The 26,971-nt window shown below is 56.8% G+C and overlaps 8 protein-coding genes across 8 annotated transcripts; 5 read left to right on the forward strand and 3 right to left on the reverse strand.

The window, feature by feature from the left end:
• Positions 1-1,619: 1,619 nt before the first annotated feature.
• Positions 1,620-6,412, forward strand: C8Q71DRAFT_856020 (uncharacterized protein; the record flags this gene model as incomplete). Its single annotated transcript, XM_047927247.1, has 9 exons — positions 1,620-2,459; positions 2,510-2,590; positions 2,641-3,893; positions 3,957-4,072; positions 4,127-4,632; positions 4,690-4,971; positions 5,019-5,369; positions 5,423-5,989; positions 6,047-6,412. 9 exons carry the CDS (start codon positions 1,620-1,622, stop codon positions 6,410-6,412), a joined length of 4,362 nt encoding a protein of 1,453 aa, XP_047781160.1.
• Positions 6,413-6,600: 188 nt separating this feature from the next.
• Positions 6,601-10,752, reverse strand: C8Q71DRAFT_510339 (transcription factor). The gene is made up of 6 exons (XM_047919047.1): positions 10,635-10,752; positions 8,916-10,571; positions 7,633-8,862; positions 7,438-7,579; positions 7,324-7,379; positions 6,601-7,273 (listed from the first exon to the last, which is right to left on the reverse strand). The coding sequence occupies exons 2-6, from the start codon at positions 10,562-10,564 to the stop codon at positions 7,006-7,008; spliced, it is 3,345 nt and encodes a 1,114-aa protein (XP_047781161.1). The 5' UTR covers positions 10,565-10,571; positions 10,635-10,752; the 3' UTR covers positions 6,601-7,005.
• Positions 10,753-11,139: 387 nt separating this feature from the next.
• C8Q71DRAFT_510671 (uncharacterized protein) lies at positions 11,140-12,721 on the forward strand. Its single transcript, XM_047919048.1, has 4 exons — positions 11,140-11,897; positions 11,957-12,282; positions 12,334-12,506; positions 12,570-12,721. Exons 1-4 carry the CDS (start codon positions 11,263-11,265, stop codon positions 12,579-12,581), a joined length of 1,146 nt encoding a protein of 381 aa, XP_047781162.1. The 5' UTR covers positions 11,140-11,262; the 3' UTR covers positions 12,582-12,721.
• A 2,050-nt stretch (positions 12,722-14,771) lies between these two features.
• C8Q71DRAFT_704196 (acid protease) lies at positions 14,772-16,354 on the reverse strand (the record flags this gene model as incomplete). The annotated part of the gene is made up of 7 exons (XM_047920366.1): positions 14,772-14,943; positions 15,000-15,181; positions 15,235-15,587; positions 15,637-15,807; positions 15,859-16,015; positions 16,066-16,123; positions 16,173-16,354. 7 exons carry the CDS (start codon positions 16,352-16,354, stop codon positions 14,772-14,774), a joined length of 1,275 nt encoding a protein of 424 aa, XP_047781163.1.
• Positions 16,355-17,122: 768 nt separating this feature from the next.
• On the forward strand, positions 17,123-19,146 carry C8Q71DRAFT_510736 (signal peptide peptidase-domain-containing protein). The gene is made up of 8 exons (XM_047919049.1): positions 17,123-17,317; positions 17,366-17,482; positions 17,539-17,655; positions 17,708-17,798; positions 17,857-18,101; positions 18,166-18,461; positions 18,517-18,764; positions 18,811-19,146. The coding sequence occupies exons 1-7, from the start codon at positions 17,219-17,221 to the stop codon at positions 18,761-18,763; spliced, it is 1,212 nt and encodes a 403-aa protein (XP_047781164.1). The 5' UTR covers positions 17,123-17,218; the 3' UTR covers position 18,764; positions 18,811-19,146.
• Positions 19,124-21,156, forward strand: C8Q71DRAFT_510831 (acid protease). Its single transcript, XM_047919050.1, has 8 exons — positions 19,124-19,481; positions 19,539-19,718; positions 19,773-19,830; positions 19,881-20,034; positions 20,092-20,262; positions 20,315-20,667; positions 20,724-20,905; positions 20,959-21,156. Exons 2-8 carry the CDS (start codon positions 19,540-19,542, stop codon positions 21,128-21,130), a joined length of 1,269 nt encoding a protein of 422 aa, XP_047781165.1. The 5' UTR covers positions 19,124-19,481; position 19,539; the 3' UTR covers positions 21,131-21,156.
• Positions 21,157-23,288: 2,132 nt separating this feature from the next.
• C8Q71DRAFT_510875 (voltage-dependent anion channel-domain-containing protein) lies at positions 23,289-25,388 on the forward strand. The gene is made up of 6 exons (XM_047919051.1): positions 23,289-23,620; positions 23,680-23,869; positions 23,924-24,013; positions 24,067-24,182; positions 24,236-24,858; positions 24,919-25,388. The coding sequence occupies exons 1-6, from the start codon at positions 23,535-23,537 to the stop codon at positions 25,170-25,172; spliced, it is 1,359 nt and encodes a 452-aa protein (XP_047781166.1). The 5' UTR covers positions 23,289-23,534; the 3' UTR covers positions 25,173-25,388.
• A 308-nt stretch (positions 25,389-25,696) lies between these two features.
• Positions 25,697-26,793, reverse strand: C8Q71DRAFT_749394 (uncharacterized protein). The gene is made up of 4 exons (XM_047923196.1): positions 26,471-26,793; positions 26,302-26,415; positions 25,777-26,248; positions 25,697-25,722 (listed from the first exon to the last, which is right to left on the reverse strand). Exons 1-3 carry the CDS (start codon positions 26,488-26,490, stop codon positions 25,930-25,932), a joined length of 453 nt encoding a protein of 150 aa, XP_047781167.1. The 5' UTR covers positions 26,491-26,793; the 3' UTR covers positions 25,697-25,722; positions 25,777-25,929.
• Positions 26,794-26,971: the final 178 nt, after the last annotated feature.

Here is a 26,971-nt window from a genome sequence, read left to right on the forward strand (position 1 = left end):
CTGAGACCCATTTAGACTCTGAGTAGCCGTAGTGCATGGCACGCTCCAGGTCAACCGGAGCCTCCGGGGCCGCCTCGTTGTACGGCTTTCCTGAAATGAAAGCATCGGTAAAAACATTCAGGTCAGAACACGGTGAACACGCGCACTCTGCACCACAGCGATGGAGCTGGTGAACAACCGCGGCGGTGGATCGAATGGGGACGTGGGTGCAAAATCGACTCAATTCCGTAGGCCCCGGACGGCGCCGGGGCCAAAGGCTTTTCCACTCAGAGCATCCGAGAGGCGACAGTCAGACGTTCCTCGTTCGACATGTTGTGTAACTCTATGTTGTGTAACTCGCTCATGTGGGAACGGAAAGGAATAGACAAGCCGCCGTATGGAGTGATTGCTGGCCACAGTCCGCACCAGGTGGCTACGAATGAGAGTATCGCTGTTACGGGACCATGTCGATGCTCAGTTCCCCGCCGCCTATTGCCCCCATCTCTGTAAATCCACGGCATCGAAGGGCGTGACCAACGCACCTTATTTCATTGGACGAACACACACCAATGGCGGCGCTCTGAATACCATATACCGACACATGGTATTCCCTCTACAACGTGTATGTCCGCTACGAGCCCTATAAAAGGCGTGCGTCTGCACTGTCAGTCCTCAGTCAACGACTACACACCTCACTCACCACTCGCCTACTTCTCACATTCCAATCGCTATGTCTGTGAGTGTCCCAGGTAATTGCTGATCGAGGCACATCGGCTGACGAGAACCACCACAGGACAAGGCTACCTGCGCTAACGTCCAGGCCAACGGCGGCTCCTGCACATACCCCGCATGCGGCTGCGCCGAGCCCCCGAAGAGCAAGTAAATGCTTCTCGACGATCGCGTAAATCGCAGGTGAGCTCTTTGCTAGACGATGGTCAGAGTAGTATCTGACAAGTAGCCTGGACATAGTGACCCCATGACCGCGGCTTGAGTCTAAATAAATTGGGCGGAAGGGCGTTGGATCGTGATCAATATTGATGTAAACTGTGTACATTGCTGGCAGGAATGATGCATTCAAACCTCTGATTTTCCCGGGTGGACGAGATAGAGGGACCGGGAACAAGGTGAGAAGCTTGCATAATGGACAGTAATGCACGCACAGGAGTTCCGATTGTGTCTATAACGCGGTAGGAGGGCCCATCATCACGCTTACATTGTAATGACAACCTCTGAATCCCTCGGTCAAGGAACACCTAGGCTTCGTTGGCAACAAGGCGGAGAATACGCTGCGACGCTCACCACTTGAAGGCGCCGTGGCGTGTCCGAGTCGGGATTTACCAGGATAGGCAACTTTGGCGGCGGGTGGAACGGACCCTACTGCTCCGATGCACATACCGTTCGACAGCTTCGCACTCGGAAAATACAGATCTAGAATGAGAGATATGTAGCGAGGGTAAACGTTCCTCGATGCGAGTGCAGACGTTGAATTGAACGAAGGCAACACAGTGCCATGTTTGGCCGTTTTGCGAATCTGTTGCTGTGCAGGATTCCATATGCGTGGATACCACATACATGAGCATACGTTTGGCCTGCGTGTGGGCAGGGTTTGGAGAGCACGGCGTCGAGTCGCGGTGCCTGGGATGGGAGAAGGATTTGTAGCCACGTGTGGGCGGCAGGAAGGCGTTGTGCTCGAGGCTTGGGCGGGCTTGACACACGCGCCCCCTTCCGCGACGCGGCCTGCCAACCTGGCGTCCCTCTTCAGACAGCCGTCCCCGCGGTCGCCAGCGCCGCCCTCCGCCTTCCCGTCTGGCCTCCAAGCCATCGGCCACAACGATCTCCATGCCTCCCGACGCGTCTCCCGCACCGAACTAGACTTTGAGCAAGCCCTGCGAGCCGGGGGCACAGTCGTCCTCAAGGAGGGGCTCGACGTAGACAGCTTAGGTGCTGATCTATCCAACGCATCCATCTCCTTCTCGTCTTCCTCGCCATCGCCACGCAGACCACCTATACCCGCTACGCCTACCATTGTGCCCCCCACCCCCTCGCCCGCGGTCAGTCCCCGCCCACGGCCTTCCTCTTCCTCTGTCCACCCAACCCTGGCGCCGTCCTCGTCCTCGTCGACGGACTTTCTGTCCGAGGAGCCGGACAGTGAGTATCACACCAAGCGGCGTTCCATGTATCGTTCCCCCGGCACGGCCAGCAGTCCGGACCTCGCCACCCTGCTACGTAAAGCGAAGGCCCGCGGCTCAACTCCCAACGGCAGCAAAGCCTTGGAATCCCCGACAACTCCAAGCTGGACCGATGCATACCAGAGCAACACCCGCAAGCGGTCCTCGACCTCGTCGCCAGCGGCTTCGCCCCAAGTGACGCCCGCTCCGAAGGGCAAGTTCAAGCCCAATCCGTTCATGGACATGGCTCACGACGGCAACACGAGTGCCGATTGGGTCTTAACTAGCCCGCGGTCTGCGGGCCCGGCCAAGGTGCGTGCCTCGAACTGTTTCATTGTCGCTCTCCCTCAATGGTCTCCTAGAATGCAAAGTCTTCCGTCCGACAAAAGACTTCTGCTTTCCTAGGCAAAATGCTCGGCCAGTCGAGCACCCGTGAACGCGCAGTGAGTAGCCCTGCATGGCCACCCGTTGTCCGCCCACTCATGCACCGCAGCGAACAATCACATCGTCACCGTCAACCACATCTGTCGCATCCTACCCGTCAACGCCGCTCATGGATGCCTTTACACCGCCAGTGCCACCTATACCACCGAAGCACCGACAGAACTTTGCGTCACCGCGGGCGGATCCCTCGGATGTGTTCAGCGACGCGTCCAGCCTCAACAAAAGCCTTCCCTCCGCGCCCTCCGACGCGGACGACCTCTCTGTCGTGATGATTGACGAGCCACCACCCCGTTCCCGCTCGCCGTCCCCAACCACGACCCTCCGCCAGCGGCCGTCATCAGCTTCAAAGCACGCACGCACGGCGAGCCGCGGGAACAAGCGGCGCAGCATGAGCGTCAGCGACGCCGACCTCAAGAAGGTGATGGCCGCCGCTCAGGGCGCAGGGCCGTCCACGCCGGCGCGTGCATCTGGCGAAGGCCGTCGGCCGGAGGTATGGGGGCGCACCCTCAGCGGCATTATTTCTGACTTCCGTGGTGAGCTCTCACAGCTCGATACAGACACCGGGACAGGCACGCTCGACTTGCGCGACCCGACGACACCTGCCCGTCGGCCCGCGCTCGCTGCACTCCGCGCACAGAGTGACGGCGCCGCCAACAAGGAGGACACCTCTAGTCGGCCAACACTAAGGCCGATAGCCTCCTCGCCTGCGACAGCGCCAACACCCACATTCAACTTGCAACCCGCAGAGGCGACAACGTCGGGCGAGGAGACTGCCTCACCGCTGCCACCTCGAACGGCTTCCTTACAAGGCTCGCCTGTCCGTGCACGCTCGGGCTCGGCGAGCGCAGGCCCGCCTCGTACGTCGTCGCTGAAGTATGGCCCGCGCTCGCCGCAGATGCGCAGCGGGAGTGGGTCGCTCGCGTCCGTCGGCATGGGCATGGGCGGCACGGGGACGGGCATGGAGCGTCTCCGGGCACACCACCGCTCGACCGCGTCGACGTCGGAACCCTCGCTCGTCCCCGCGTCAGACATCGGGGACCATATCACGCGTTTCGCGTTGAGCAATCCTAGCAGTGCGCGCGCGCGGGGCTCGCCGGTGAAGGGCCAAGCCGAGGATAGCGCGGACTTGGACGCGCGCGGGCGCGAGCTGGCGGAGCGCTGCTGGACGGAGGACGATGACTTCCTGGCGAAGGACAAGATCGCGGAGTGGCTCGGCGGGCAGAGTGCGATCAACAAGGCGGCGCTCCGGCACTACATGGACCACTTTGACTTCTCGGGGTTGCGGTTGGACCATGCGTTCAGGTGAGCTGAATGCTTGTGTCGTTGTGTTGTGGTCGTATGCGGGGGCGCTGAGCTGTGTGGCAGGCGGCTATGTGCGAAGCTGTTCCTGAAGGCGGAGACGCAACAGGTCGACCGGATCCTCGATGAGTTTGCAAGGCGGTACTTCGAGTGCAACCCTAGTAGCATCTTCGGCAATGCCGGTGCGTACAGCGTTCTCCCCCATGCTGGTGTGCAAGCTTACGATGACATCGTAGGCGTCGTCCATGCTGTCACGTACTCACTCCTCCTTCTCAACACCGATCTCCACGTCGCCGAACTCGCGTCGCGGATGTCGAAGGGCCAATTCGTCCGTAACACACTGACCACCATCCAGATACAGCTGCAGCCGAACCAAGGCTCGAACAGCGACCTCTCATACGACGACTGGACGAGCTTCCGCGCTGGCTCGGACAGTGACGTCGCTGGGGCGAACGCTGCCCGCCGCGCGAAGCGCAGTGACAGTATCACGAGCTGGAACAGCATCGGCACGCGGGAGGGGATGTTCAACCAGGTGACGTCTGCAGGGACGTCGAGCGGGCAGCTGAGTTCGGCCTCGGAGAGTACGGGTCAGCGGCCAGTGAATGGGAGCGAGGTGTCGGTCGCGTCGGGCCAGGAGGCGAAGGGCGGTGAGCGGGAGTCGAGAGTGGTGGAGCGCGAGCCTGCGCCTACAACTTTTGTGCATGACCGGAACTGGGAGGTGGAGATGGAGAACCTGCTGAAGGTGAGGCTTCCAGATTCTGTTATCGTGCTCGTTCTGGTACTCAAGTGTCCTCCGCAGGAAATGTACAGCGCTGTCAAGAGCCAGCAGATCCTACAACCTATCGGCAGTACGCTGATGGCCCGTTCCTCAACATCTTCCCTTAGCCCGCATCATGGAGTGTTGTTGCGACAACGCAGCCTGCGCGGCCAACCAGGCGACCGCTTAGCGAACCTCAAGCGAGGCAGTATCCGTGGTCTGCAGTCCATATTGCACGCGCAGGCAGGCGCCAGCCCGTACAGCAGCAACAGCAGCATCGACGGCCGGGCGAGTCCCGCACCCAGCTTCGCCAACTCTATTGATGTGAGTCGAACTGACGAGCGCGAAACGCGATGCTGACTCGTCTCTAGGGTCTTCACGCTTCCACGGCATCCTTCCTCACCCCTGCCATGGGCTTTGCATCCAATCTCTCACATACCATAATCCGAGAGACCCAGGAGGACGACTCCCACAGCATGAAGAGCGAGGACACAGGTACTGACGTCAGCATCACGGACGAAGAGCTTGCTCTCCTCGGCCCGCCTTGGGCAAAGGAGGGTATGCTTTGCCGCAAGCAGTACTGGGAGTCTACTGGGAAGCGGGCGAAGACGAAGACATGGATGGACGTCTTCGTCGTCATCCAGAAGGGTGAGCTTAGTATGTTCATCTTCGGAGAACATGCACACGGCGCATCGCATGTCGTGGGCGGCGGTAATTGGCTTGTGAGTAGTACGTCAGACCGTGCGTTATCGCAGTTCTTGACTTCTCTTCGCAGGAAAACGCACAGCCAGTGGGTACACTGATCCTTGCCCATTCACTCGCGCACGCTCTGCCGCCTCCTGGATACAACCGCCAACGCCCGCATTGTATGGTCCTCACGTTGTCCAACGGAGGTGTCTACTTCTTCCAGGCCGGGACCGAGGAGCTTGTGAACGAGTGGGTCTCAACGTGCAACTACTGGGCAGCGCGGCAGAGCAAGGAACCCCTCATTGGCGGCGTGTCCAACATGGAGTACGGCTGGAATCGCGTGTTGGACCCCGTCACACGAGTGCGATCCGCGTCTGAGGATAACTTCTCCCAACACGACGAGGATGATGCTTTTAGTGTCAGGAGCGGTCGGAGTGGGCGCAGTCGGTTGAAAGACATGGCAGCGACCGTTCGCGCGGACAAGTCGCCTTGGGCCGATAGGACGTTCATTAACGAATGGAAACCGCCCATGCCTCCCACGGTGCCGAGCAACCACGATGAAGAGACTCAGCTTGAGGCGTTGCAGAAACATGTTGCGTATCTCAAAACAGAGCTCAAGCGGCATAACGAGCTGAGGTCGCCCATGACCAACCTAGTATGTTTCGTTCTTGTTCCGCTGGGGAGCGCCTTCTGACGCATGTCTGTCCTTCAGTACCAGCCTCGCTCCGCTAATGCTGCAAAGTCTCTCAGTAACTGGGAGAAGAAGTCCCAATACCTCTTGACCGAGATCGTCAAGTACGAGTCATACATAGACTCGCTGCAGGCGGCGATGAACCTTCGTTTGAAGAAGAGAGGAGAGAAGGCGCTTGAACGTGCTCTCGTGGGCGCGAGTCCGACGGACGACGAGCCCACCGACTCTGCGAAGGCCAAGTGGAAGGGGCAGCCAGAGGAGGAGACGATAGAGGAAGGTGACGAACCACCGCCGAGTGCTGGATTACGTCCATCTCCGTCTCCATCCTCAGGTAACGGTATGCACCGCAGGGAGCAAGCCGAGATTGGGGGCGACGACAATGACTGACCCTATGTAATGCGTTTGTGCATGTTTTCTCGTATACATCTTGCATATTGTTGCCATACTTATCATTCAGTGATGCTACCAGTAGTTGTATGTTATTCGAGTTCGAAGAGCAATCCGATCATGCACATATGCTCTAACAATATATGATCGTAATGGGCGGACACGTATTGCTCTGCAAAAGAAGGCCCTCGGTCGAGCATCCGGCTGTAGTTCCTCAAGGGCCGACAGTGAAAACGATCAAGGCAAGGGGTACTCTGATACTTATACAGTGAAGCCGAACTCAAAGCATATATGTACACAGCAAGAGAGCGATGTTAGGCAATACATGTTTCGTCGATTGCACAAGACAGGATCCGGGTTGTCGAGCTCTGTTGGAACAATAATCTATGGACTCTACTGGCGATCGTACACACGTTGACATACCCTCGTAACAACAGAACACGTTAGACGACGGATAACCAAAGGCATCCAGAACTCGAGCGAACTGCTACAAGATCTAAGCAGAGGATACAAGCATAGTAGGCAATCACACGACGTCAGAGGTGAAAGAGAGGACAGCGGAGAGACGACTTCCAACACATCATGATACAGTACTACGCACCAATGCCCTCATCGCCTGGCTTGCGACCAGACGACGTCTGCATTGTCACGCTCGTGGAAGTCCGTCTCTGCCGCTTCATAGACATGTTGTTCCCAATGCCAGCAGTCACGCGGGCCGTGGGCGACATGCGAGAGCCATGCAGGCCCGTGGGCATCGAACTCGTGGTCGCAGCGCGCGGGCGACTCGCAGTAGAGCTGATCTTCGGCAGCCCAGCAGAGCCCTTGCGCGACGCGCCATGGGGCGTGCCCGAAGCGCGGTTCCTAGAGTGCTCATGAGTCTCCTGGCGTTGCCTAAGAAAGTGTTTACGCACCGCTTCTTAATCACGTCTGTCTTCAGCGATAACGGCCTCACCACGCCATGCAGTTTCTGGATAAGAGGTGAGATAAGCTCGGCGCATATATATGGGCGTTCGTTTGATACTCACAAAGAATAGACCGCACGCGTTGCAGAGCGGCTGACCCTCAGGATCCCTCCTCCACAACGGGGTATTCGTTGTCTGGCAGTTGGTGCACACAGTGGGGTTCGATTCCTCTTCGCCGTTTCCACTGCGTCCGACCTCAGGACTACTAACAAACACGTCAACAACGCCCAACGACTATCAAGCGAACTGGAAACCCACTTCTTCCTGTTACCGCTACGTGCTGCATCCTGTACACGCTTGGACGAGGCGATTCTCCGCGGCTGGTTGCGCTGACCCTGATTATCTGTGGACGGCGGCGTCGACGCATTCGAATGATTGTAGGGCTCCGGAGAGGCATTCGAGCTCGAGTTCACGCCATTGCCCCAGCCATCACTCGATGGACTAGGATGGAAGCTCTGGAAACCGCCATCCGTGTCAAGAGGCAGGATCTGGTGAGGATCGACGTGGGTGTAGGGACCGACGGCGAGGCCGGTATCAAGGCCAGGGTACATCATGCCTGCAAGGTGGTTGTAATCAAGAGACGAGTCTTCGATAGCACCGAAGTTGGCGGGGTTTAATTGGGCGAAGCCCTCCGCCACAGCGTGGGAGGCGGCAAGCGCAGGCGCGGACAGACCTTCGCCACCCGGACCGACGGTAGGTGAGAAACCACCAGGGATCGGCGCACGCAGGGGATCGTGGAAGGACAGGTCGGGAGAGCGGATGTCCTTGAGTGGCGGCAGAGAGGTGGAGATATTTGGGTGCGGGAGGGTATTCGTTGAGCCAAACATATCATAGGTGGTATCATATGAGGAAGGGAAGTTGAAACTGAACGAAGACGCAGGGAACGGAGGGCTATTGCGCCGGAACAGTTCAGGCTCAGGTGCGTCGATGCGATCCGCATGTGGGAGCACGGTGACCTGGTCGCCGCGAAGCATGCTCTCTGCATGGGGCCCTTCTGCGCGGCGCTTCGAGCCAAGAAGCGATTCAGGGGACAGTGGCTTTCCATTGACCTGATGGCGACCACTTACCCCGCTGAAGATGCCTTCTCGCGCGACGGTATGGTCAAAGCTCGTCTTGCGCACGTGCTTCGGGAATGCACGGTGCTCCGGGGACGCAGCAGCTGACGCAGACATTCGCGACAGCAAGCCACTCGCCGGGAGCGAGGACGGATGCGCCGGCGAGGTGTTGCCACCCGAGTACGAGTGGTTGAGGTCAGGTTCAGGAGCTTCCAGCACCGCTGAGATACCTGGGCGCGATGAAGAGGCGCCGGGAATCGGGATTGAAGAGCCCTTGGGAGAGTGCCCAGACGGGAACTTGATAGCGTTCTGATCGGTCGACTGGATGCCCATCATCGGCGGTCGTGACCGCGACCGACTGGCAGGCCTCCAGTCCATGGGCACTCGGGAGCGGGACCTGCTCATTGCTCGCCAGTCCATAGGCACAACGTCGCTATGAAAGCACGTTTGTGAGCTCGTGTCATAAAAATGACGCAATATACGTACTCATTATCGTCAGTGTCATCCTGGTTGGCGCCATCAAAACCGACGACCTTGACTCGCGCCTTGCCCTTGTCAATGGATCGCCCTCGTTCTTCAGCCTCCTCTTGAAGCCTGCCTGTGTCCACGTTGCTGCCGTCCACGTTAATTCCCTCGTTCCGCGGCGCCTCTCCCCGCGCTATTCTCTCCTCGTCCTCTTTCTTCTTCTTCAACGCTAGCGCCATCATTCTCCAAGTGATGTTCTCCATCCGCTGTGCGTGGGGAAGCGTCGCCTTCGTGCGCGCGTACATCTTCCAAACTTGGGTCGCTAGCGGATCCTCCCTCTGCAGCATTTCAGGATCCGCGTCTCCAGCGGCGAGCTCTGCCGCCTGCAGGTCTGGCGAGCCAGACAGGCGAGGAGACGGGAAATTCTGCGGACGTGCGGTCTCAAGTGGGGATGCGCGTGGGAAGAAATCGTCGGCGAACAAGTCTGATAGCATCTTCGCCTTCGGACTGCTCGCTGACGTCGGTGTTGACGACTTGGCAGAGTCGCCGTAGAACGAGAGGCTGGTCGGACTCTGCGTAGAGCCGCCAAGGGAGTCCGACAGTGATCCATGCCGCGGGACGGTGATCTGGGTGAGCGATGGGTAGGAGGGGCCCGTGACGTGCAGAGAGGACGAAGACAGGGACGAGGGCACTGATGCGGGGGACATCCAGAGCGAGGGAGGGAGCGAGGGATTAGAGCGCTCACTCGAGTGGTGCATGCTGCCGAAGTCGAGCGACGAAAGTGTGGACGGGAAAGACGCGGAGAACGAATCGAGGTGTCCGTCGTTCATGGGGCCGAGCGGAACGTCGTAGTGATCCCTCGGGCCAGGAAGACCGGGACCGTTGAGTTGATGGCTGAGGGAGCTACGCCGGCTGTGAGGCCCGCCATCACGGCCGTCGAGTGTCCTGTGATTGTCATATGGGAGCGCGTTTGCCATCGAAGAGCCCGACGGAGGCATAGCGATGGGTCCATACTGAGGCAGACCGTTTACGGGAGATCTGCGCTTGCCATAGGGTTGGCTGCCCGACCCTGGCCTGAAATGTAGTGGTGAAGCTCTCTGAGACGTCGAGGGCGTGGAAGAGTACGGAGATGGCGCATTCGACCAGTGCCCTGACAAACCTTGACCGGCGCCAGGCCGGCCAATGTCCTTCGTATTGAGAGGCGGGATGCGAACATTAGCCGAAAATTCATTCGGCGAGCGTACAGAGCGCGCAGGAAGGCTGGAAGGCATACCGGCATTGGGGGGCGGTAGGACGCCTGATGCCGCGAGGGCGTGGAATGTAGACGGATCGAGAGGTGCAGAGAACATGTTTCCCCAGTCGTGATTGGGCATGTTCGCTACGGAGCTGTGCTGCGCCGAAGTATCGCCAGGATGAGGCGGCGGGGGGATGGGATGCTGCAACATGTGTGGTGGTGGCGGGTGATTAGTGGCGGAGAGAGAGATATGCGGGACCCAGGGGGAAGCGTGAGCTGAGTGAGAGACCGAGGACAGGTGTGGGCTGGTCTCGACAGATGGGGCGGATGAGGGGTGGGGGAGACCCGAGGTGTTCAGCGACGGTCGGCCGTGAGGGGACCAGGGGCGGCTAGTGTGTTCGCTGTACCCGTGCACCGGCGATGTGGGGAGTTCCATAGGACTCCTGGGGGCAGGGGACGAGGTGAGCTCTGGTGGAGGCTGGGGGAGCGGGCGAGGGTGAACACACCTGAGATGAGAATGATGGAACGGGCCAAGACCCGGTACGGACGCGCCGTGCTCGCCGATGGGCGGTTGTGCGGGCTAGGCGAGGACGGAGGGATGGCCTCGGACGCTGTGCTGGAGGGCGTCGTCGACGGCGAGGAGAAGAGAGGAAGACGGCGAGCAGGCTGGAGGAAGCAGGCCCTAGTGGCTGCTGGGACGGACCGCACCCGAGCGTCAGAGGAGTCCAAATAGACGGCCCACAAACCGCTCATACGCTTTTGCCGTCCGTTTTCGCTCGTTTTCCCGCGATCAACATATTCCGCCTCTGCGCTCTCGTATGGCCCCTGTGCAGCAGTGTGCAGCCTGCCCCGCCTCCCGCCCGCGTTGTGCTGCTCGGCGGCGGGGGCGGCGCGCACGAGTTCGCCGTGGCGGTGGGCAGCACGCGTGAGAGGACTACCTGCCATATTGGGCACGACACACAGGTGTGCAAACAAGTGCGTGTGGCCTCTCCTTCCCTCTCGTAGCATTCCGTCGGCCTGGTTCACAGGGCGGCGTCCCTCGCGTTCCGCTCCCGGTCTCGCTCTGTTTCTTGGAATTATTCTCGCGGGTAGGATCCAGCTAGGCACAGACGACTCCCATCCCATCGATGGCTCATGCGCATGCTTTCCACTCCTGCCGCCGGTTCGCCGGAGGCTCGCGGACGTTGCGCGCGTCGCACCTTGCGCCTCAATTGCGCCTGCGCTTACTCCTCCGCCCCTATGTTTTCCTTCCGCGCTCTAGATTGCGCATGCCTCACGCAGCCCAGACCTTGCCAGATGTTTTACACGGTACCGGTGCGCATCAAGATACCACCCATCGTTCACCGCCGCACCCGGCAGACGGACATCACCGCGTCATCTCGTCCCGCTAGCGTGGCAATCCCTTTACCGCAAACAATCACGGCTGCACCTCTGTTTCTCGTCCTACAATGCATACCATACACCCCGCTCGGCTTGCTTGGGCTCCACATGCTAGCTGACGCATCCCGAGGTCCTCCATTGCCAACCCTGCCTCGGTTCACATGCCTCGATTGCAGACCAATTGAACCCGGCGTCCGACGAGTCGCCACACTACCGCGAACCCTTTCGAAGCATGCTCGGACTGACATCAAGCTGACACTTAACAGTACACGAGGCCTTGCGCGCATTCTTTTGTCGCCCGCTCATGCACTCAGTTCCCATTTATTACTGCACAGCCTGTCCTACTCGGCCTCCCGCCCGAGCGCCTGGCTCATTGGAGACAACGCATGGTGCCGCTCAGCTTCGCTCTCACTCTCGTGACTGACAGCCCTTGACATTGGACTTCTAGCAGCGATGCCCTGTGCGCCTCGAGGCGGGACATGGCATTCGCCAGTGCCACTGCCGTCGAGCAGTTCGCCTTGCCTTCGCCACTTGCTCGCCGTTCTCCTCGCCTCTCCCGGCGGTGTCCTCGATTCCCATCAAATTGGCACGTTGGCGTCGGCGTTCCGATTCAGGTACGAGGGGGGCCAATGAGAAGACAACCATTTCCGGCAGGCCGACGTCCGGCCCCGAACGCTGCGGCCAAACTGCGGCACTTATGCCTTCCGTATATGTGCGGGATTCAATCGAGAGTCCGCGGCTTCGTCAGCGGCTTGCCCAACGCTGCCGTCGTCGGTGTGTCACCTGTGCCTTGATCTTCAAATTGGCTGAGATCACGAAGGACAGATCTCATCCACTTGTTCGATTCGCGGGCTCGCTCGAGGCTGACCTGTCCACCCGCAGGAACATGGGCGGCGCAGCACTCCTCTTGCTCCTCCGCACCCCTGATTGTAACTGCATCCTACAGCACGGAACTCGGGCTCGGACTCAGTGCAATGACGCCGCACCTGGGATGCTGCGTAAGCACTACGCTTCTACGGTACGAACAGCTACGAATGCCGGATGACCTAAACTCGATCTAGCCTAGCTTCTGATTTCTCTCTGTCACATCACATCTCTCCCATCCACAGCATCCACCATCGTGTGCTTGTTTGTGCGACTCTGGGAGCTCGGAAGCTGGCGTTCCTCTCAAGGTCTGGCCCTGGCCGGTTGTCCCTTGGTCCGCTGTGTCGTGTGCGTCATGGTCCAGGCGTAGTGGACTTCGGACTATTCACCTCGTTTACGCTTCTCTGCCATTGTCCCCCGCGTTCGCTGTCTTGACGGCCGCCAATTCAACGCCGGCACAACCCATCTCGTGACGGATCTCAGGCTAGATGTTCACGGGGAAGCACGTCGGAGTTGTTCGTCCCGGTGCGCTGGGCAAAGGTGGTCAATCCGGCCTATCCCCTTTGGCAAGGTGGGCCCTTCGCGAAGTCGACCCTGATGTGTTGACACCGCTTTCGGCATCGTTCGCGTCCCCAATTGTCAGGTTCTGCTGGTTCTTCAGGTCGCTCGTAGCAAGGGTGCACGCATCCGCTCTCGCACAACTTCTCTGTCGGATTCGCTATGTCGCAATAGCGCGCCTCGGCCCCTCTGCTCCCCACTCAGTAGATATGTGAGTGCATGTCCTTCACCTAGACTGCTGAGTGTGCCCAGGTCTGCCAACGGCTAATTTACACTTCTCCGTACGGATGGGGACATGTCGTGTTCAGCCCAGGGTGACCCGTTCACCGTTCCACCGAGCCACATTAGGTGCGCGCACACCCACGCTACTAGCTCGAGGCGGGGCCATTGAACCCTGCATTCAAGATCCGAGCGGTCCTCCGATTTCGCAGCGGCGCCACATCCACCCTCCCTATGGCCTTCGGTCCGACTGCAACTGGCCATCCCACGTCTGCGCATGGCTCGAGGGCGACGCTGGGAGACTTGCGTGCTGGTTGCGTGGGTGTGCTCCGATTCTGTGTTCACCTCCTCAGGCCTCAGGGCCGACAGGGCGTCGGAAGGCGTCTTTTGCCGGCTCGAGGCGGTTGATGCACGTTGGTGGTACCGTTATGCCAAGTAAGTACGGTGGACGGCTTCGCAATTTCATCTCCTCACCGTGGTCGCCGACTCCGCAGCTGTCCATTCAATTCCAAGCTCGCATGTGATGTGCCCTCGATGAATACGGGAAACGTCTTCCATGTGGCGTCCGCCGTTTGAATCGTGCAGGCTTTACCCAACGACCGGGGCGTCGCATGGATCAGAGTGAATGGCACGAGATGCGCACAACGAGACAGCGCCACCGATGTATATTTGAATGGAGGTGATGCCAGGAGGTGCGCTTAGCTAGCTCTTGCCGCACGGGCGCCGGGCTGTCCTCGGACGGCCTGGCGTCGGCGGAATGTTTTACGAAGACATGACATCGTGAGCGACCGCGCAGTGGATTCGTATGTGTGTCCCATGATTGTTCGCATCTGTCTCAGAGTCGGTGTTAGTCCGTGGTGGCCGAGGATTGTCCCAGTGATGAACATGCTTCAGTTGATGCATGAGGCTGCAGACTCCAGTGCGTGTTCCTCGGTGTGGCAAGGACTTTGTGTTTGTGATACATGAACGTTTGACGTGCACGATCTACGATAACCGTATGGGGCCGTCATAGTCGTCAGCGAGGGATGCAGACAAGATCCAGATACCGCGCATGACGACCAAGATTGGCATAGTGGCAGACTGAGATCGCATCGTCGATATGAGCACTACCGAGTCTTACCGAGTCCACCCTTCGAAGGATGAGCGATCTTCCATATGCGGACTGCTACCAAGCCCGGCCTAAAGCATCACGAGAACATACACCCTTTGTGGCGAGCTCCACCATGGTACATATGGTCTATCTTCACGACATAACTTGCATAAGTGCTACGTTCGTATCTTGACAGTGTGAATTTGCTTTTTAGCAAATGAAGCGTCGCGACGACGTTGACGAGTACGGTACGAAGGCTACCTGTGCGAACGTACAGTCCGATGTGAGCTCCTACACCTACCCGGCGTACGTGTGCGTTGCATGAGCTACTAACAAGCTACAATGATCTGTCCCTGACTTCTCGCTCTCGAAGGGGCTCTTGATATTATGACAGTATTGCACTCTCATTCGACTTGCATAACTGACATGTACAATGATCTAAGTGTGATGGTGTAAGATAACTGAGCTATGATACATCTGCGTATGACCATCCGAATCCGAGTCCAACTAATACAATGGCGTCTACGTGCAATCATGCCAATGCGGCGAAGCCGACGGCATTTTGGTCAAAGGAGAACACCGTGTAGACGTTCTTCATGAAGCTGTCGCCAAGGAGCCAAACGTTGTTCCCCAGACCGAGGTTTTGGCCGGCAAGGGCACCGACGCAGTAACTTGACTTGCTCGAGACCTTTCCGAGATTGAAGCTGCAAAGTTTGACGATGAGCAACGCATCACCTCAACCGATGGGCCATCTACTCACTTCGCGGTGCTGACCGTCCAACTCTTGCCGCCCCAACTGAAAGCCACGGTCGGCAGGCTGTTACAGGGGAACTGATAATATCCGTTCTGCGAGTCGTAGACGGATGAACCAGGAATAGACTTGTAGAACGCCTGCACGGCGGTCGGAGGGCCGTACATGATTGTCGTGCCACTGTCGATAATCTGCAGCGTGGATCATGAGCGTTGCGCACATGTGAAGATTGGGGGATACGTACAGTTTGGATGCCAGTGTTGACGGGCTTGTTGTTCACCATCGTCTTCGCGCCGGAGATCTGCCAGTAACCCGACCCCGTTACCGCGTGGAATTCGGGGGCACCCTTATACAGCGATGTATCGGTGCCGCCGATGTAAAGCTCCGATCCCGAGCTAGCAAGCTTCATGCCGAACGAAGCGCTCGAGATGCTGCCCTGAGTCTTCGCTTGGTTAATGAACGGGGGCTGCGCCAGGTTCGAGATCTTCTGATATGCCATCCCAAGAATACCGTCGATGGGATCGCCGGCGAAACTGCTCGAGAGCGTTGTGACTGGGGAGAAATACTGCGCCTTGGATGTTATACCCGCTACAGACACTGATGTGGCGGTTAGCTCTGCGTCATTACAGTGGAATTTGATGCTCACCAGTGTCTGTGTATTTAGGACCCGACACGGTCGACCCGTCGCCGTAGTAGATGGTGAAGTTACCCGACTTCATCGCCGATGTGCTCGACGACGAAGCGGTGTACCTGTCTTTCGACGTGCACACGGAGCTCGTGCAAGATGAAGACGGGACCCATAAGTCGGAGGAACCGGCTACATGCTTACGGTGAACATTGTGGTCGCCAAAATCATAGGCTGACTTACTGTCGAAGTCAATCAGGAACTTCTGCGCTGGTGTACCGATAGATATGGTCCCAGCCCACTCGAGATCTGAATCCTCATCGGTGGTCGGTTCCTTCTGACGCCTCTCGTGGCGGCCCACTGTCGCATTGTACGTGCGCAAGGGTCTGATCTCGGAACCCTGAGGCCGGTCAGGCATACTATTAGAGAGACAGCGATGAGCGTTCATACCTCGTTCATGCTAGCAGGGTCGTTGTGCTGCAGGTTGATCAAATTCTGCCTATGTTTACTGACGATGCACGTCAGACGGTCGTTCATGGCAGTGCAATGACACTTACTTGTGTGTTTTGATTGTACTCTGGATGGCAAGTGCGTGGTTGAACACCCCATCCTCAGTGGTGAGGCCGCTGCGCTTCGCGAACGGAATTGAAGTACCCGTGGCGCTGTCACGTTCGACGGGCGTAGCGCAGCTCAGCAGAGCAAGAGTAATGGTCGTAATAAGAGCGGTCTTGCGGAACATAGTTCGTTAAGTCGTGAGTACAGATGCGTGAAGTGAAGAAGTGCGTTGATGAGTTGTCCGACGGGGAAGTTCTGCACGGTTTATATACCACGATTCGGAAGCCGTGGGGACTACGGATGTTAGCATGACGTAGACCTCAACACGGATGGAAGTATAGCGGAACAATCGGTTGCGGAGGGCGGATGCAAAGTCAGCCTTGTACTCCCGATTTGTAGTGGATACGGCACGAACTTGAAGACAGCATCCGCTAGGTTATCCGTTGCCGAATGTGAAATGTTCACATTCAAGTTGCAGCGTGGACTCTGCGATTCGGTGGATTATAATGCCGCATGTCTGATATTGCCACTATTCACCGTACATGCACATGACCACAGTCAACTGCTGCCTTGCACTTTGCAGCAGCCTGAGGGTTCGGAACATCGGTCAGAAATAAAATCGACCGCAAGCTAGACTGGGATGAGGCGCGGGTAAATCAGATGGAGTGCAGCAAGTACAAGGCGTACTAACATTCGAGAGTAGTGAACCACAGTGATCACTCGCTATGTAGATCTACCGGGAGAATACTTGGATTCGGAGACTTGCAGGTCGAAGAGTATTGCCGTGCGTGGATCGGGTTTCCAGGCTTGATTTGACTATTTCTGTAGCCATGACTACTGGTATGTCTACAATGTGAAGCTGCCGCCGCGTTGGACGCGAAAGGAAAGGTGACGTGGCAGCAAACCCAAGAAAGGCAGGCCGCCTTCCCACTTTGGTGGCCGTGGCGAACACGTGGCTTCGATCACACCAGCACGGCGGTGGCCAACGGTGGCACACGCGCGTTTGTAGGACGCGGCGACGCGTTGTTTCGTCCCTTCTCACTTAACCATGTCCACCGGGACAGACTGGGATCTCATATCCTCCTACGCCGGACTCCTGAGTCTGGCAACACTGTCTATATATGCTGGGTCGCATGGGTCCGTGACGGTGAGCTTCGCCGCAAGCAGGTTGAGCGGCGGTTGATCGTCCTGCCAGTTGCGCAAAGCGAAATATACACCAGAGAAGGGAGAGGCACGTACGGACGAAGACGAGGAGGAGGAGGAAGAGATACCCGACCGTTTGTCGTCGCAGGACGCGTATCTATTTCCTGTTGTGAGTAGCGTGCCATTAGACCTCTCACTGTTCTTAAATGCCCGCACTGCTGTTAGATCGGGTCGGTGGTGCTGTTTAGCCTGTACCTCGTGGTGAAATACTTCGGGAAGGAGTGGATAAACTGGCTTCTACAATGGTATTTCACCTTTGCTGGCGTTGGGAGTGTAGGAAAGGTATGTACGTCGCTGTCATCGTGTCCACTCGGGTGCTTAAATCGTGTTTCAGTCCCTTGTATCACTGGCCAGGTGGGCACTGGGGAAAGACAAATGGCGGAGGTTTGACAAGATACAACTGTTCTGTCGCAAGGGCCAACATGGTCAGTCCGTCCCAATCTCTGACTTACTGGAGCTTGGCTCTTACCTGACTGTTTATAGAGCTTGTCTCGGTTTCATTGCGCACTCCTTCGTTGTTTCTCATCCCCCTCGGCGCAGTTCCATCCATGATCTACAACTTCGGCTCGAGTACCACACGCAGGTCTGGTCTACTCACCGACGTTCTGGCTCTCTCGTTTGCGCACAACGCACTCTCCCTGTTGAAGATAGACTCATTCAAAACAGGATGCGTGCTTCTCTCTGGACTGTTCCTCTACGACATTTGGTGGGTCTTCGGGACCGAAGTGGTGAGTGGGCACACTCTCCATTGTTATGCGCAAACACATACGCGCATCCTGTTCGGTTCGTCAGATGGTCGAGGTGGCAACCACCCTCGACGTTCCCATCAAGATCCTCTGGCCTAAGTCTATGACCGTGTCGACTGCGCGCGGCTTTACCATGCTCGGTCTTGGTGACATCGTTGTCCCGGGCATGTTCATCGCTCTGGCTTTGCGCTACGACTACCACAGATCGGACAAGACTCAAGGCATGTCATTTAGCAAGCCGTACTTCCATGCTGGTCTGCTGGCGTACGTCGTTGGTCTTGTGACGACAATGTCAGTCATGCATTTCTTTGGACACGCGCAGCCGGCGCTGCTGTACCTCAGGTGGGCTCTACATATAGCTTTGTCTACGAGGCAAGTTACTGATATATGGTGTCAGCCCAGCATGTATAATCTCGTTCTTCGTGACCGCGTTCGCCAAGGGTGACTTCACACAGGCCTGGGCATGGTCTGACGAACCAACACCACCAAAGAGCAATGAGGGTAAGGCGGGAGCATCCGCTGGTGGTTCCGCACCGGAACCTACCGCAGTGGGGGCGGATGGCGGAAGCACCTCTGGTGGCCCAGAGCAGGAGCCGTCGCAGGAGCCGGACGACAGCGCGACGAAGTTGGAGAAAATAAACTAGAGTAAGTCAGACGTCAGCGATTTGAATGGTGCTGATAATGTACTCAGAGATGTTGTACCCCAAACAATGACTTATGGTATCCGATATGTTGCGTCTGGTGCACTATAGAATTGCGTCTGCGGAGCTTCGGCGACGGTACGTGCGTGGAGCGGGTCATTACGCGATCACGTGACGTGGTTTTACACGCGGGCCGCGACGCGTTTCCCGCTAACCGCCCCTGCTTCCAGCCTTCCGCTACCCACTACCCATATCCGCACCGCATGATGCTTTCTCCGCTCTAGACTTAGCTTGATCCAATCCTGGGTTGAGTCGAACGACGCTCCGTTGGCTTGATACAGGATCTCAATTCATTTGCCATCCGCCCATCGCCCTGTAGGCAGCGTGAGGTGGAAAGACTCCTCCACATACTGAGTGTTACGTATGGCACATGTCTGCAATGGGCCGATTACACTGTTTTTCATTCACAGGGTCTCCCGGAGAGGTCGCGCGCTTATGGGATACCGCCAGCCTGAGGCCCGTCAGGCCAGAACACAATCGGGCACGGATACCATACATGAAGCATGCAGCGGGCCGGCGGTACGCACACATATCCACGTCCGCATAGCCGTCATGGGTGGTTCCAGGCCACCTCGGTCAGTCGCCTCCGACGTACTGACTGCTCTTCCGAAAATGTATAAATACTGGCGCGAACTCCGTGTGGGAGGCATCGAACTTCAACGTAACTGGCCCTCGTCTATCAAGCGTCTAGCTATCACCTATAGCAATCCTTTGACAGGATGTTCTCCAAGTCCGCACTCGTCGCTACTGTCGCCCTGGCGGCGATTCTCAGCTCTGCAACTCCCGTTGACCGGGAGCAGGGCACCCTCATTCCCTTCGCTAAGCGAAGCGGGCTCACTACAGAAGATGGTGTCTTCGATCACGAAAAAGCCATCCAGAGCACGATTTACACTCACAAGTAGGTATCCGAGACGCGTTAGCATGGCAGTTGGCTGAAAGTTTTCGTCCATAGCAAACACCGTCATAACATGATCAATCTTCAGAAAAACGATCCCGACAATATGAGCGAGGTTAGTTGCTGGAGATCAAGGCGACATAATGGTACTCATTGCACAAAAAGGGCGCATCCATCAGACCGCTACGCACATACGACAGTGCAGCCACTCACAAAAGGCGACAAGCGGAGTCTACCATTGACGAAAAGAACGACCTCGAGTGGGCTGGTCTCATCTCCGTCGGCACTCCTGGAACGAACTTTTTAATTGACTTCGACAGTACGTCTTTGCTGATGACATGATGTGCAACGTCCAACAGCTAATTATGGCTCTCAGCTGGTTCTGCGGATCTCTGGATCCCATGTTCGAACTGCACGGATGCTGCGTGTGATACCAAGCACAAGTACCTCGCCGCCGCGTCATCGACATCTCAAGCGAAGACAGGCACTTTCTCTATACAGTATGGCGATCAGTCCTCTGTGTCGGGTCCTATCTTCACCGATACCGGTACGTGGTTACAGAAATGTAGATCCCGTAGCAATTCACTGACGCTTCACAGTCACTGTTGCGGGAATCACGTCGAACAACCAGTACTTCTCCGCTGTCTCCACACTGTCGGACAAGTTCGAGTCAGACCCTATCGACGGTATCCTGGGTATGGGTTATCAAACACTTGCCAGCTTGGGCCAGCCTCCCTTCGTCAATCAGGCGAAAACGCAGGGGAGCATCAAAAACGCCGTCTTCGGCATGAAGCTCTCGAAGGTTGGCTCCGAGCTGTACCTGGGAGGAACGGACACGTCGCAATACAGTGGGCAAATTGAGTACCATCCAGTAACCGGCTCTGGGTTCTGGCAGATCCCCAACGCGACGGCCTTGGTGGACGGTAAGACTGCCAACTCCGGGTTTCAAACTGTGAGTGAACGGTCACTACTCTCCAACGGCATGACCTTATGCGAGTCTGCGTATAGATCATTGATAGTGGTACGACCATCATGTACGGCCCCACGGATGCCGTCGCCTCCTTCTATAAGTCCGTGCCTGGAGCGTCCATCTTCGACGAACAGAACGGCTACTACCAGTTCCCATGCGACTCAGTACCCACCGTCGCTTTCAGCTGGGGAGGGAACGCTTGGACGATCAGCCCTGATAAGTGAGTTACACAATAAACCCATCTTCAGAGCAGTTGCTGACCATCAATCACAGCTTCAACCTTGGCCACGCAGACCCCACGTCGAGCTCCTGTATCGGCGCCCTCGCGGGTCAAGATTTGGGCCTTGGGTCCGACGTGTGGCTGCTCGGGGACAGCTTCATGAAGAACGTCTACTCAGCATTCTCTTTTGATCAAAACTCGGTCGGGTTTGCGAAGTTGTCGTGAAGTGTGCTTTCTATCGTCACTTTGTGTCGCGTCGAGACACAGTCATCTCGAGTCAGGGTCGTGTATTATCCGTACTTTGTAAAAGACTACAATACTGAAAAAACAACATTAAATACAACATCTGTTCCATCAGACTCAGAGTATGCCTCGTCGATATCTCATGCCGCTGCCATTCGCGAAAGCTGGCGCTGGATCCTCTGAGCAGTACGCTGCACCGTGCGTCGCCGCGTTCCCTGGCGTTCACGGAACGACTGGAGTGGGGACGTTCACAGCGATGAGTGTGTCGTTGTACGCGTGTCCTGCGATCTTGGACTCTTATATGAAAGGGTATCAATAATCGCCTGTGAACTGGGGCGCGGCGCCAGGTTGAGAACTTTGCGACAGACAAGATATACATAGACGCATCACCAGGAATAACCACTCGTGGTGGACCACTGTCTCTGTGATGCATTAGCCGATCGTTGTTCCACAGCAGAGCTTGGTCAGGCTTCGTCGGTGAACCACTCGCACACACGCATAATCACAGAAGCACCGTCATCATTGCTTATAGCGAGGTATGTCAATCCATCTACGAAACTCGGTTGCCCGCTAATTCAACACAAGCAAGTCTCCTGTGGGCACTAACACGACAATGAGCTCCTATCGTTTCCTCCATTCTGCGCTATGAAGGGCACATACCGGAGTCGACGTGATGCACTGGCAAGCGCACGAGGTGCGCTTACTTGCTCTTCGGGGGCTCAGCGCAGCCACACGCGGGGTAGGTGCAGGAGCCGCCGTTGGCCTGGACGTTAGCACAGGTAGCCTTGTCCTGCCGCGCTGGTCAGTCGACGTGGTGCTAGAGTGTGGACTGAGGATACTCACAGACATTGCGATTGAGATGTGAAAGGAGGTAGAGTGGTAGGTGAGTTGTGTAGTCGTTGACTGATGTTAACGGTGCAGACGCACACCTCTTATAGGTCTCGTAGCTTGTACATGCGGCTGTGACTGGTATACCTTCTGACCTCGTATTCCGCATTCGAAGAGCTGGTATTGGTCGGGTTGGGGCCAATGGGAGCGAAAGCGTTGGTCATGTCTTCTGTTGTGGGAGGCTTCCAAAGGTGACCACCTCGTACAGTCCGAGGATTAGCGCGACCTTCTAACAGCGGAGTGCTCATTCGCAGACGCAAAGACTCGGTTGGGCAGCTATACGATGTGGCCCGTGGATGTTGCTTGCACACTTTATCAATGGCAAGGCCTCCCGTCAGACCAATAGCCAGACTCTGCGCACCACTCCGAGTAAGGACCAATATGGATCGATGCTGCATGACTCACTTCTTCAAAAGCGGAGTGGCATTGAACGTTTGATCTAACCCCCGTCGTCTACGAGTCCTATATTTGCGCTTGGACGCCGATCTATGAGCGCCGGAAAAGTTACGAGCGGAGGCTGTGAGCTTCCAAGCCGGTCCGTGTACTCAGCGTGTACGCCTGGGTGTAATATCGTTCTCTGTCTGCGACCAGTGCCATGGTTATCTCACTTCATCTCGCGTGGTTGCCCATGGCAGAGCAGAACTCTGCGCTCCCATGTCGCAAGAGGCCGCTGCTGTGCGGCGACCGAGGGGAGGCGTCCTTGAGCAGTATTCTTAGATGCATCCTACTGTTATGCTTCCGGTGCGTTCCTTGAGCCTCTTCCCATGGCATCACCATCAACGCCCGTAGGCTTTCGCTCTAGTGTACGCTTCAGACTGCGCTTGATTCCGAACATAAACTTCTTAGAATGATGAAAGCGAGGGACACTCACTGGCGATGATCGTCAAGCAGACAGCTGGCGACCGCAAGTCAGATGCTACATCTCAACTCCCGCGAATTCGGAATAATCTAGGTAAAGCCCCGACACTAGTGAGGAACAGTGACGAGTCATATGCACCAATTCCGAATGAGGGCCATCCCGGAACAGGAGGCAGTCCAGTGTATCTCCGCGTCGGGATGTCTGCACTGCTCGTTTGACTGGGCAGACGATGAGTACTAGTCCGTGGTGGTTTGACTGCAAGCCTCTGCAAGCTTTGACGGAATGTGGCGCATCAGATTTGCAAGTGGCGGGCCTCCCGGAATGGCAGGTGGGAAAGAACGACGGACGGCTATTGGCTAGACCGCGGGCGCGCGATGCGAATTCGGAATGGGGGTTGGCGCGAACGATGACGGTGCACTTGCCCATTTCTTGCTCATGCCAATGGCCGTGCACGCTGCGTCTTTTTCTCCCCGTGCCTCGCCGAGTCACTGCACCAGCAGCCTCGGCGTGCCTTCTGTAGCACGTATAAAGTTGGCTCAGGCCGCTCGCACGCGGTTCAGCCGCATTCCAGTACCGACGGACACCCCGACACCTTCCTGCTGTATTCGACAAGTCCCTTGAACGTCATTTCTCGCCCTGATGTCGCCTTGCGAGAAGTCCCATCCGGGACCGAAGCCTCTGCTTCTTCCCCGAGAGCAGTGGAAGACGTGGCCAGACCGCATTCGGTATGTCACGCGTTCCATTATCTTTTACAGACTTAGACTGACCAGCTCGCCATCGTCAGACACTTCACGCCAGCATGGTTCGCAGTAGTCATGGGCACTGGAGCCGTGTCAGCATTGTTGAACGACTTTCCCTACGGACAAGAGAACAACAACCTCAGGATTGCCGGCTGTGTCTGGTTCATCCTCAACATTGCCATTTTTGTCTTCGCATGCGTGTGTTCTCTGTTAAGATATGTTATGTATCCAGAGGTAACTTAATATTGCACCGCATCGCTGTTCAGACTCATCGTCAATGTCTTGCAGATATTTTGGCTCATGCTTAGCCACACGTCGCAAAGTCTTTACATTGGATGCTTCCCCATGGGCGCCGCGACATTGATTAACTCTGCTCTAGTATGTACCCTACGTACATCCGTCCAGTGCTAAGACTCACAGCACAGCGTTAGGCGCTGAATCAAAACTGGGGTTTCGGAGGCAAAGGATTCCTGTACTTCCTATGGGGTTGCTGGTGGCTCGACTCCGCCTTCTCCTACCTCGTCGCATTCGGCATGCTCTACACGATGTACGTACGAAGTACCAACACCTCAGTTGATATGAGTTGACCAAGGGCATCAGGACCGTTCGGCATGAGCATTCCCTCTCGAATATGGCAGCTGTATGGCTTCTGCCAGTAGTCCCCCTGGTCGTCGCGTCATCCACCGGTGGTCTGCTATCGGAAGCACTCAGGCCTCACGCGCATACACTCGCGTTGATCTCGACAGCCTTCTCCTTCGTCATGGTCGCGATGGGCCTCGCCTTCGCGCTCATGATGATCACGATCTACCTTCTCCGCCTCCTCGTGCACAGCGTGCCCGACCCCGGCCTTATCCTCTCCGCCTTCATCGTCCTCGGCCCGCTCGGACAAGGCGGCTTCTCCCTGCTCATCAACGGCACGTCCATCTCGGAGCTCCTCCCGCTGCACGTCGGTGCGGACTTCCCGCAGTCCGCGCTCACCGGCCAGATGATCTTCGCGGTGTGCTTCTGTGGCGCGTACGCGCTGTGGGCGATCGGCATTGCGTGGGTCGTCGTCGCGGTCTGCTCAATCTACCACGTCGTCGCCGTGCGCCGAACGAAGATCTCATTCAACATGGGTTACTGGGGCATGATCTTCCCGAACGGCGTCTTCGCGCTCTTGATTGTCGAGCTGTCGAGGGTGCTGCAGAGCCCGTTCTTCAAGGTTCTTGGCTCTCTCTGGTCAGGTGAGTCCTTCTCGGTAAGGATGTCCGTGAGGCATAGGACTGACTGCGCCGACGTCCCAGCCCTGACGTTCCTTCTATGGGGCTACATTTTCGTGCGGAGCATCCCGCCCTTCATTGACGGCTCGCTGTTCATGGCGCCCTGTCTCCCGGATGGACGGACGCGCCAACAGCTGCTTCCCACATCGCAAACGCACTCGCACAGCTCCCAAGTGCATGCCTCGCCGGACATAGTCCCACACCACTCCCCTCTGCGTGGCGAGAAGTTGTGCGTCTCCGATCCCTCTGCCAAGTCCTCCGCTCGTGAATATCCGTGATTGTTATTTCAGAGACGTGCATGGCGTCCTGCGCGATCGCCGTGAGGGATAGACGGTCGAGCGACAGTGGGCCAACGGTACGACTTGACTTTGACGTTTCTAGTCATTCGTTACTTCTTTCGAGGATGCGGCACCACTTTGCACAGTATTACGGATACTTATACGTGTGAGTAGTTACAGTATGTTCAATCAGCCTGGTCCTCAAATACAAACATTCTAGGATCTCAATACAAGGTCCGTACAGTCTTGTTACAGTAAGCTAAGACATGCTGGCCCAGACATGGATGGCGGCTTGGCGATGTTGCTCGAAGCTCGTTTCACTGAAATGCAGTACAGTGTTTAGATCATAACTGGTCCCATCCGGTTGTCTTGTCAAGCCTAAGTAATATTCCAGCTGGAGGCGGACGTAGAGTCACGGGCAGTACCAGTAGTGTCGATTTTGAGGCTACACGTCGACGACTCGGACTCAGGGCCACATGGCACACGCAGGGGCTCCGAACAATACATTCGGAACAGTGAACGACGAACGTTGAACAGCCTCCCACCGCGATCATGTGACCGTGTGGTGGTTCAGCGAGGCCTTCAACGCAATCAATGAATACAGCTTGTACTCTGCGGTATACAAAGCAGGCAAACAAACGTCGAGGACAACATATCAGAAGTTCGATAGCGACGCCATAGCGAGACAGCACGACAGCAGGACTAGAACACATTACACATAGCAACCTGAGACTGCAAGACACATTCAAACGACCCCCTAGTCTCGTACTCGAGCATCCCAGATCTTACGGAATCCTTCCTCGGACAATGTCACCGGTTGGGCCCGCACACCATCCGGATCTTTCGCAGTGAGATGTTTGATCGTATAATGTGTGCTCTCCAGTCCTGTCGCGACCAACGTGACGACGCAGGAGCGGGGCTTGCGCATCGCAGGGGTCTTGTACTTGAAGGTGTTTCCGAGTTGAGCGACGCCACGGATTTCTGCTTCAACCTTTCTCGTCTGCGGACGTTTTGAGCGTGCAGGGTGATTGAGAAAGTCAGGTTCAGAGGTCTGATACGCCTGAGCACATTGGAAACTGCGCTGGTAGTGAGTGATACATCGAGTAGATGAGCGGGCCGCGGTGCGTACAGATTCTTCGAGATGTTAGGTTTGAGCCTGCCAATCCTCTCTAGATCCCCAGACAGCTCGTTGTAAAAGATAACATTGTATGCGCTGAATGCGGCAAACGAGACGATGCAATGGCTGAGACAAACTGTTAGTGCTACCGATCTCAAGATAGGACAGTTCACAGACTTACTCTTCAACTGACATCTCCATAATGGGCTTAGTATGCGCCCTTATTATCCCCTCGATGTACTCAATATAGCCATCTTTCTCCTCTGCGTAGTTCTTCGTAGGACCGCGTCCCCGCGAGAACTCTGGGTCGTTGGCCCAGCGATCCGAAGCACGCGCGTGAGCCGATGTAAGCCCTTCCTCCGTCTTCTCTTTGGTGCGGATGTGATGAGCATGTTCTTCCCATAGACACCCGTATCGAATGAGCTGGTCAGACAAGACCTTGTCACGCTGAGCTTGACGTGTCGTGGAATGGGACCTCGAGGCGGACGAAGGCCGAGGCAATGGGGGTGGCGCAGGTCTAGATGCCCTGAGAGAAGTACGACGAGTAGCAGGCATGGAGACGCTGCAGAGGATGTGAAGGATGTAGAGGAATGAGGTGTGGCGTGGTGAGTACAAGTCGCGATACAATCACGACGTGGATGTCCTCTTGAACGGCGATGAACGCGTCTCCAAGACGCATCAA

Source organism: Rhodofomes roseus (assembly GCF_022264815.1).
Source record: "Rhodofomes roseus strain CIRM-BRFM 1785 chromosome Unknown C8Q71scaffold_6, whole genome shotgun sequence".
In the NCBI taxonomy this organism is placed as follows: Eukaryota; Fungi; Basidiomycota; class Agaricomycetes; order Polyporales; family Fomitopsidaceae; genus Rhodofomes; species Rhodofomes roseus.

What these genes read in the sequence shown, in the direction of transcription:
- C8Q71DRAFT_510339 (XM_047919047.1), bottom strand. Translation starts at nt 10,564, where the DNA reads ATGGAACTCCCCACATCGCCGGTGCACGGGTACAGCGAACACACTAGC. An exon ending in GATGACACTGACGATAATGA is followed by an intron (nt 8,863 to 8,915) that starts GTACGTATATTG and finishes GTGCTTTCATAG; the next exon opens with CGACGTTGTGCCTATGGACT. An exon ending in ACAGACGTGATTAAGAAGCG is followed by an intron (nt 7,274 to 7,323) that starts GTGCGTAAACAC and finishes TGAGCACTCTAG; the next exon opens with GAACCGCGCTTCGGGCACGC.
- C8Q71DRAFT_510671 (XM_047919048.1), top strand. Translation starts at nt 11,263, where the DNA reads ATGCGCATGCTTTCCACTCCTGCCGCCGGTTCGCCGGAGGCTCGCGGA. An exon ending in CTCATTGGAGACAACGCATG is followed by an intron (nt 11,898 to 11,956) that starts GTGCCGCTCAGC and finishes TTGGACTTCTAG; the next exon opens with CAGCGATGCCCTGTGCGCCT. An exon ending in GCCCAACGCTGCCGTCGTCG is followed by an intron (nt 12,283 to 12,333) that starts GTGTGTCACCTG and finishes CACGAAGGACAG; the next exon opens with ATCTCATCCACTTGTTCGAT.
- C8Q71DRAFT_510736 (XM_047919049.1), top strand. Translation starts at nt 17,219, where the DNA reads ATGTCCACCGGGACAGACTGGGATCTCATATCCTCCTACGCCGGACTC. An exon ending in GGTCGCATGGGTCCGTGACG is followed by an intron (nt 17,318 to 17,365) that starts GTGAGCTTCGCC and finishes TCGTCCTGCCAG; the next exon opens with TTGCGCAAAGCGAAATATAC. An exon ending in CCGGCGCTGCTGTACCTCAG is followed by an intron (nt 18,462 to 18,516) that starts GTGGGCTCTACA and finishes ATATGGTGTCAG; the next exon opens with CCCAGCATGTATAATCTCGT.
- C8Q71DRAFT_510831 (XM_047919050.1), top strand. Translation starts at nt 19,540, where the DNA reads ATGTTCTCCAAGTCCGCACTCGTCGCTACTGTCGCCCTGGCGGCGATT. An exon ending in TCCTATCTTCACCGATACCG is followed by an intron (nt 20,263 to 20,314) that starts GTACGTGGTTAC and finishes GACGCTTCACAG; the next exon opens with TCACTGTTGCGGGAATCACG. An exon ending in TGGACGATCAGCCCTGATAA is followed by an intron (nt 20,906 to 20,958) that starts GTGAGTTACACA and finishes CATCAATCACAG; the next exon opens with CTTCAACCTTGGCCACGCAG.
- C8Q71DRAFT_510875 (XM_047919051.1), top strand. Translation starts at nt 23,535, where the DNA reads ATGTCGCCTTGCGAGAAGTCCCATCCGGGACCGAAGCCTCTGCTTCTT. An exon ending in CATTGATTAACTCTGCTCTA is followed by an intron (nt 24,014 to 24,066) that starts GTATGTACCCTA and finishes GCACAGCGTTAG; the next exon opens with GCGCTGAATCAAAACTGGGG. An exon ending in TCTTGGCTCTCTCTGGTCAG is followed by an intron (nt 24,859 to 24,918) that starts GTGAGTCCTTCT and finishes CCGACGTCCCAG; the next exon opens with CCCTGACGTTCCTTCTATGG.
- C8Q71DRAFT_749394 (XM_047923196.1), bottom strand. Translation starts at nt 26,490, where the DNA reads ATGGAGATGTCAGTTGAAGA. An exon ending in ATGGAGATGTCAGTTGAAGA is followed by an intron (nt 26,416 to 26,470) that starts GTAAGTCTGTGA and finishes AGTTTGTCTCAG; the next exon opens with CCATTGCATCGTCTCGTTTG. An exon ending in CCTAACATCTCGAAGAATCT is followed by an intron (nt 26,249 to 26,301) that starts GTACGCACCGCG and finishes CTACCAGCGCAG; the next exon opens with TTTCCAATGTGCTCAGGCGT.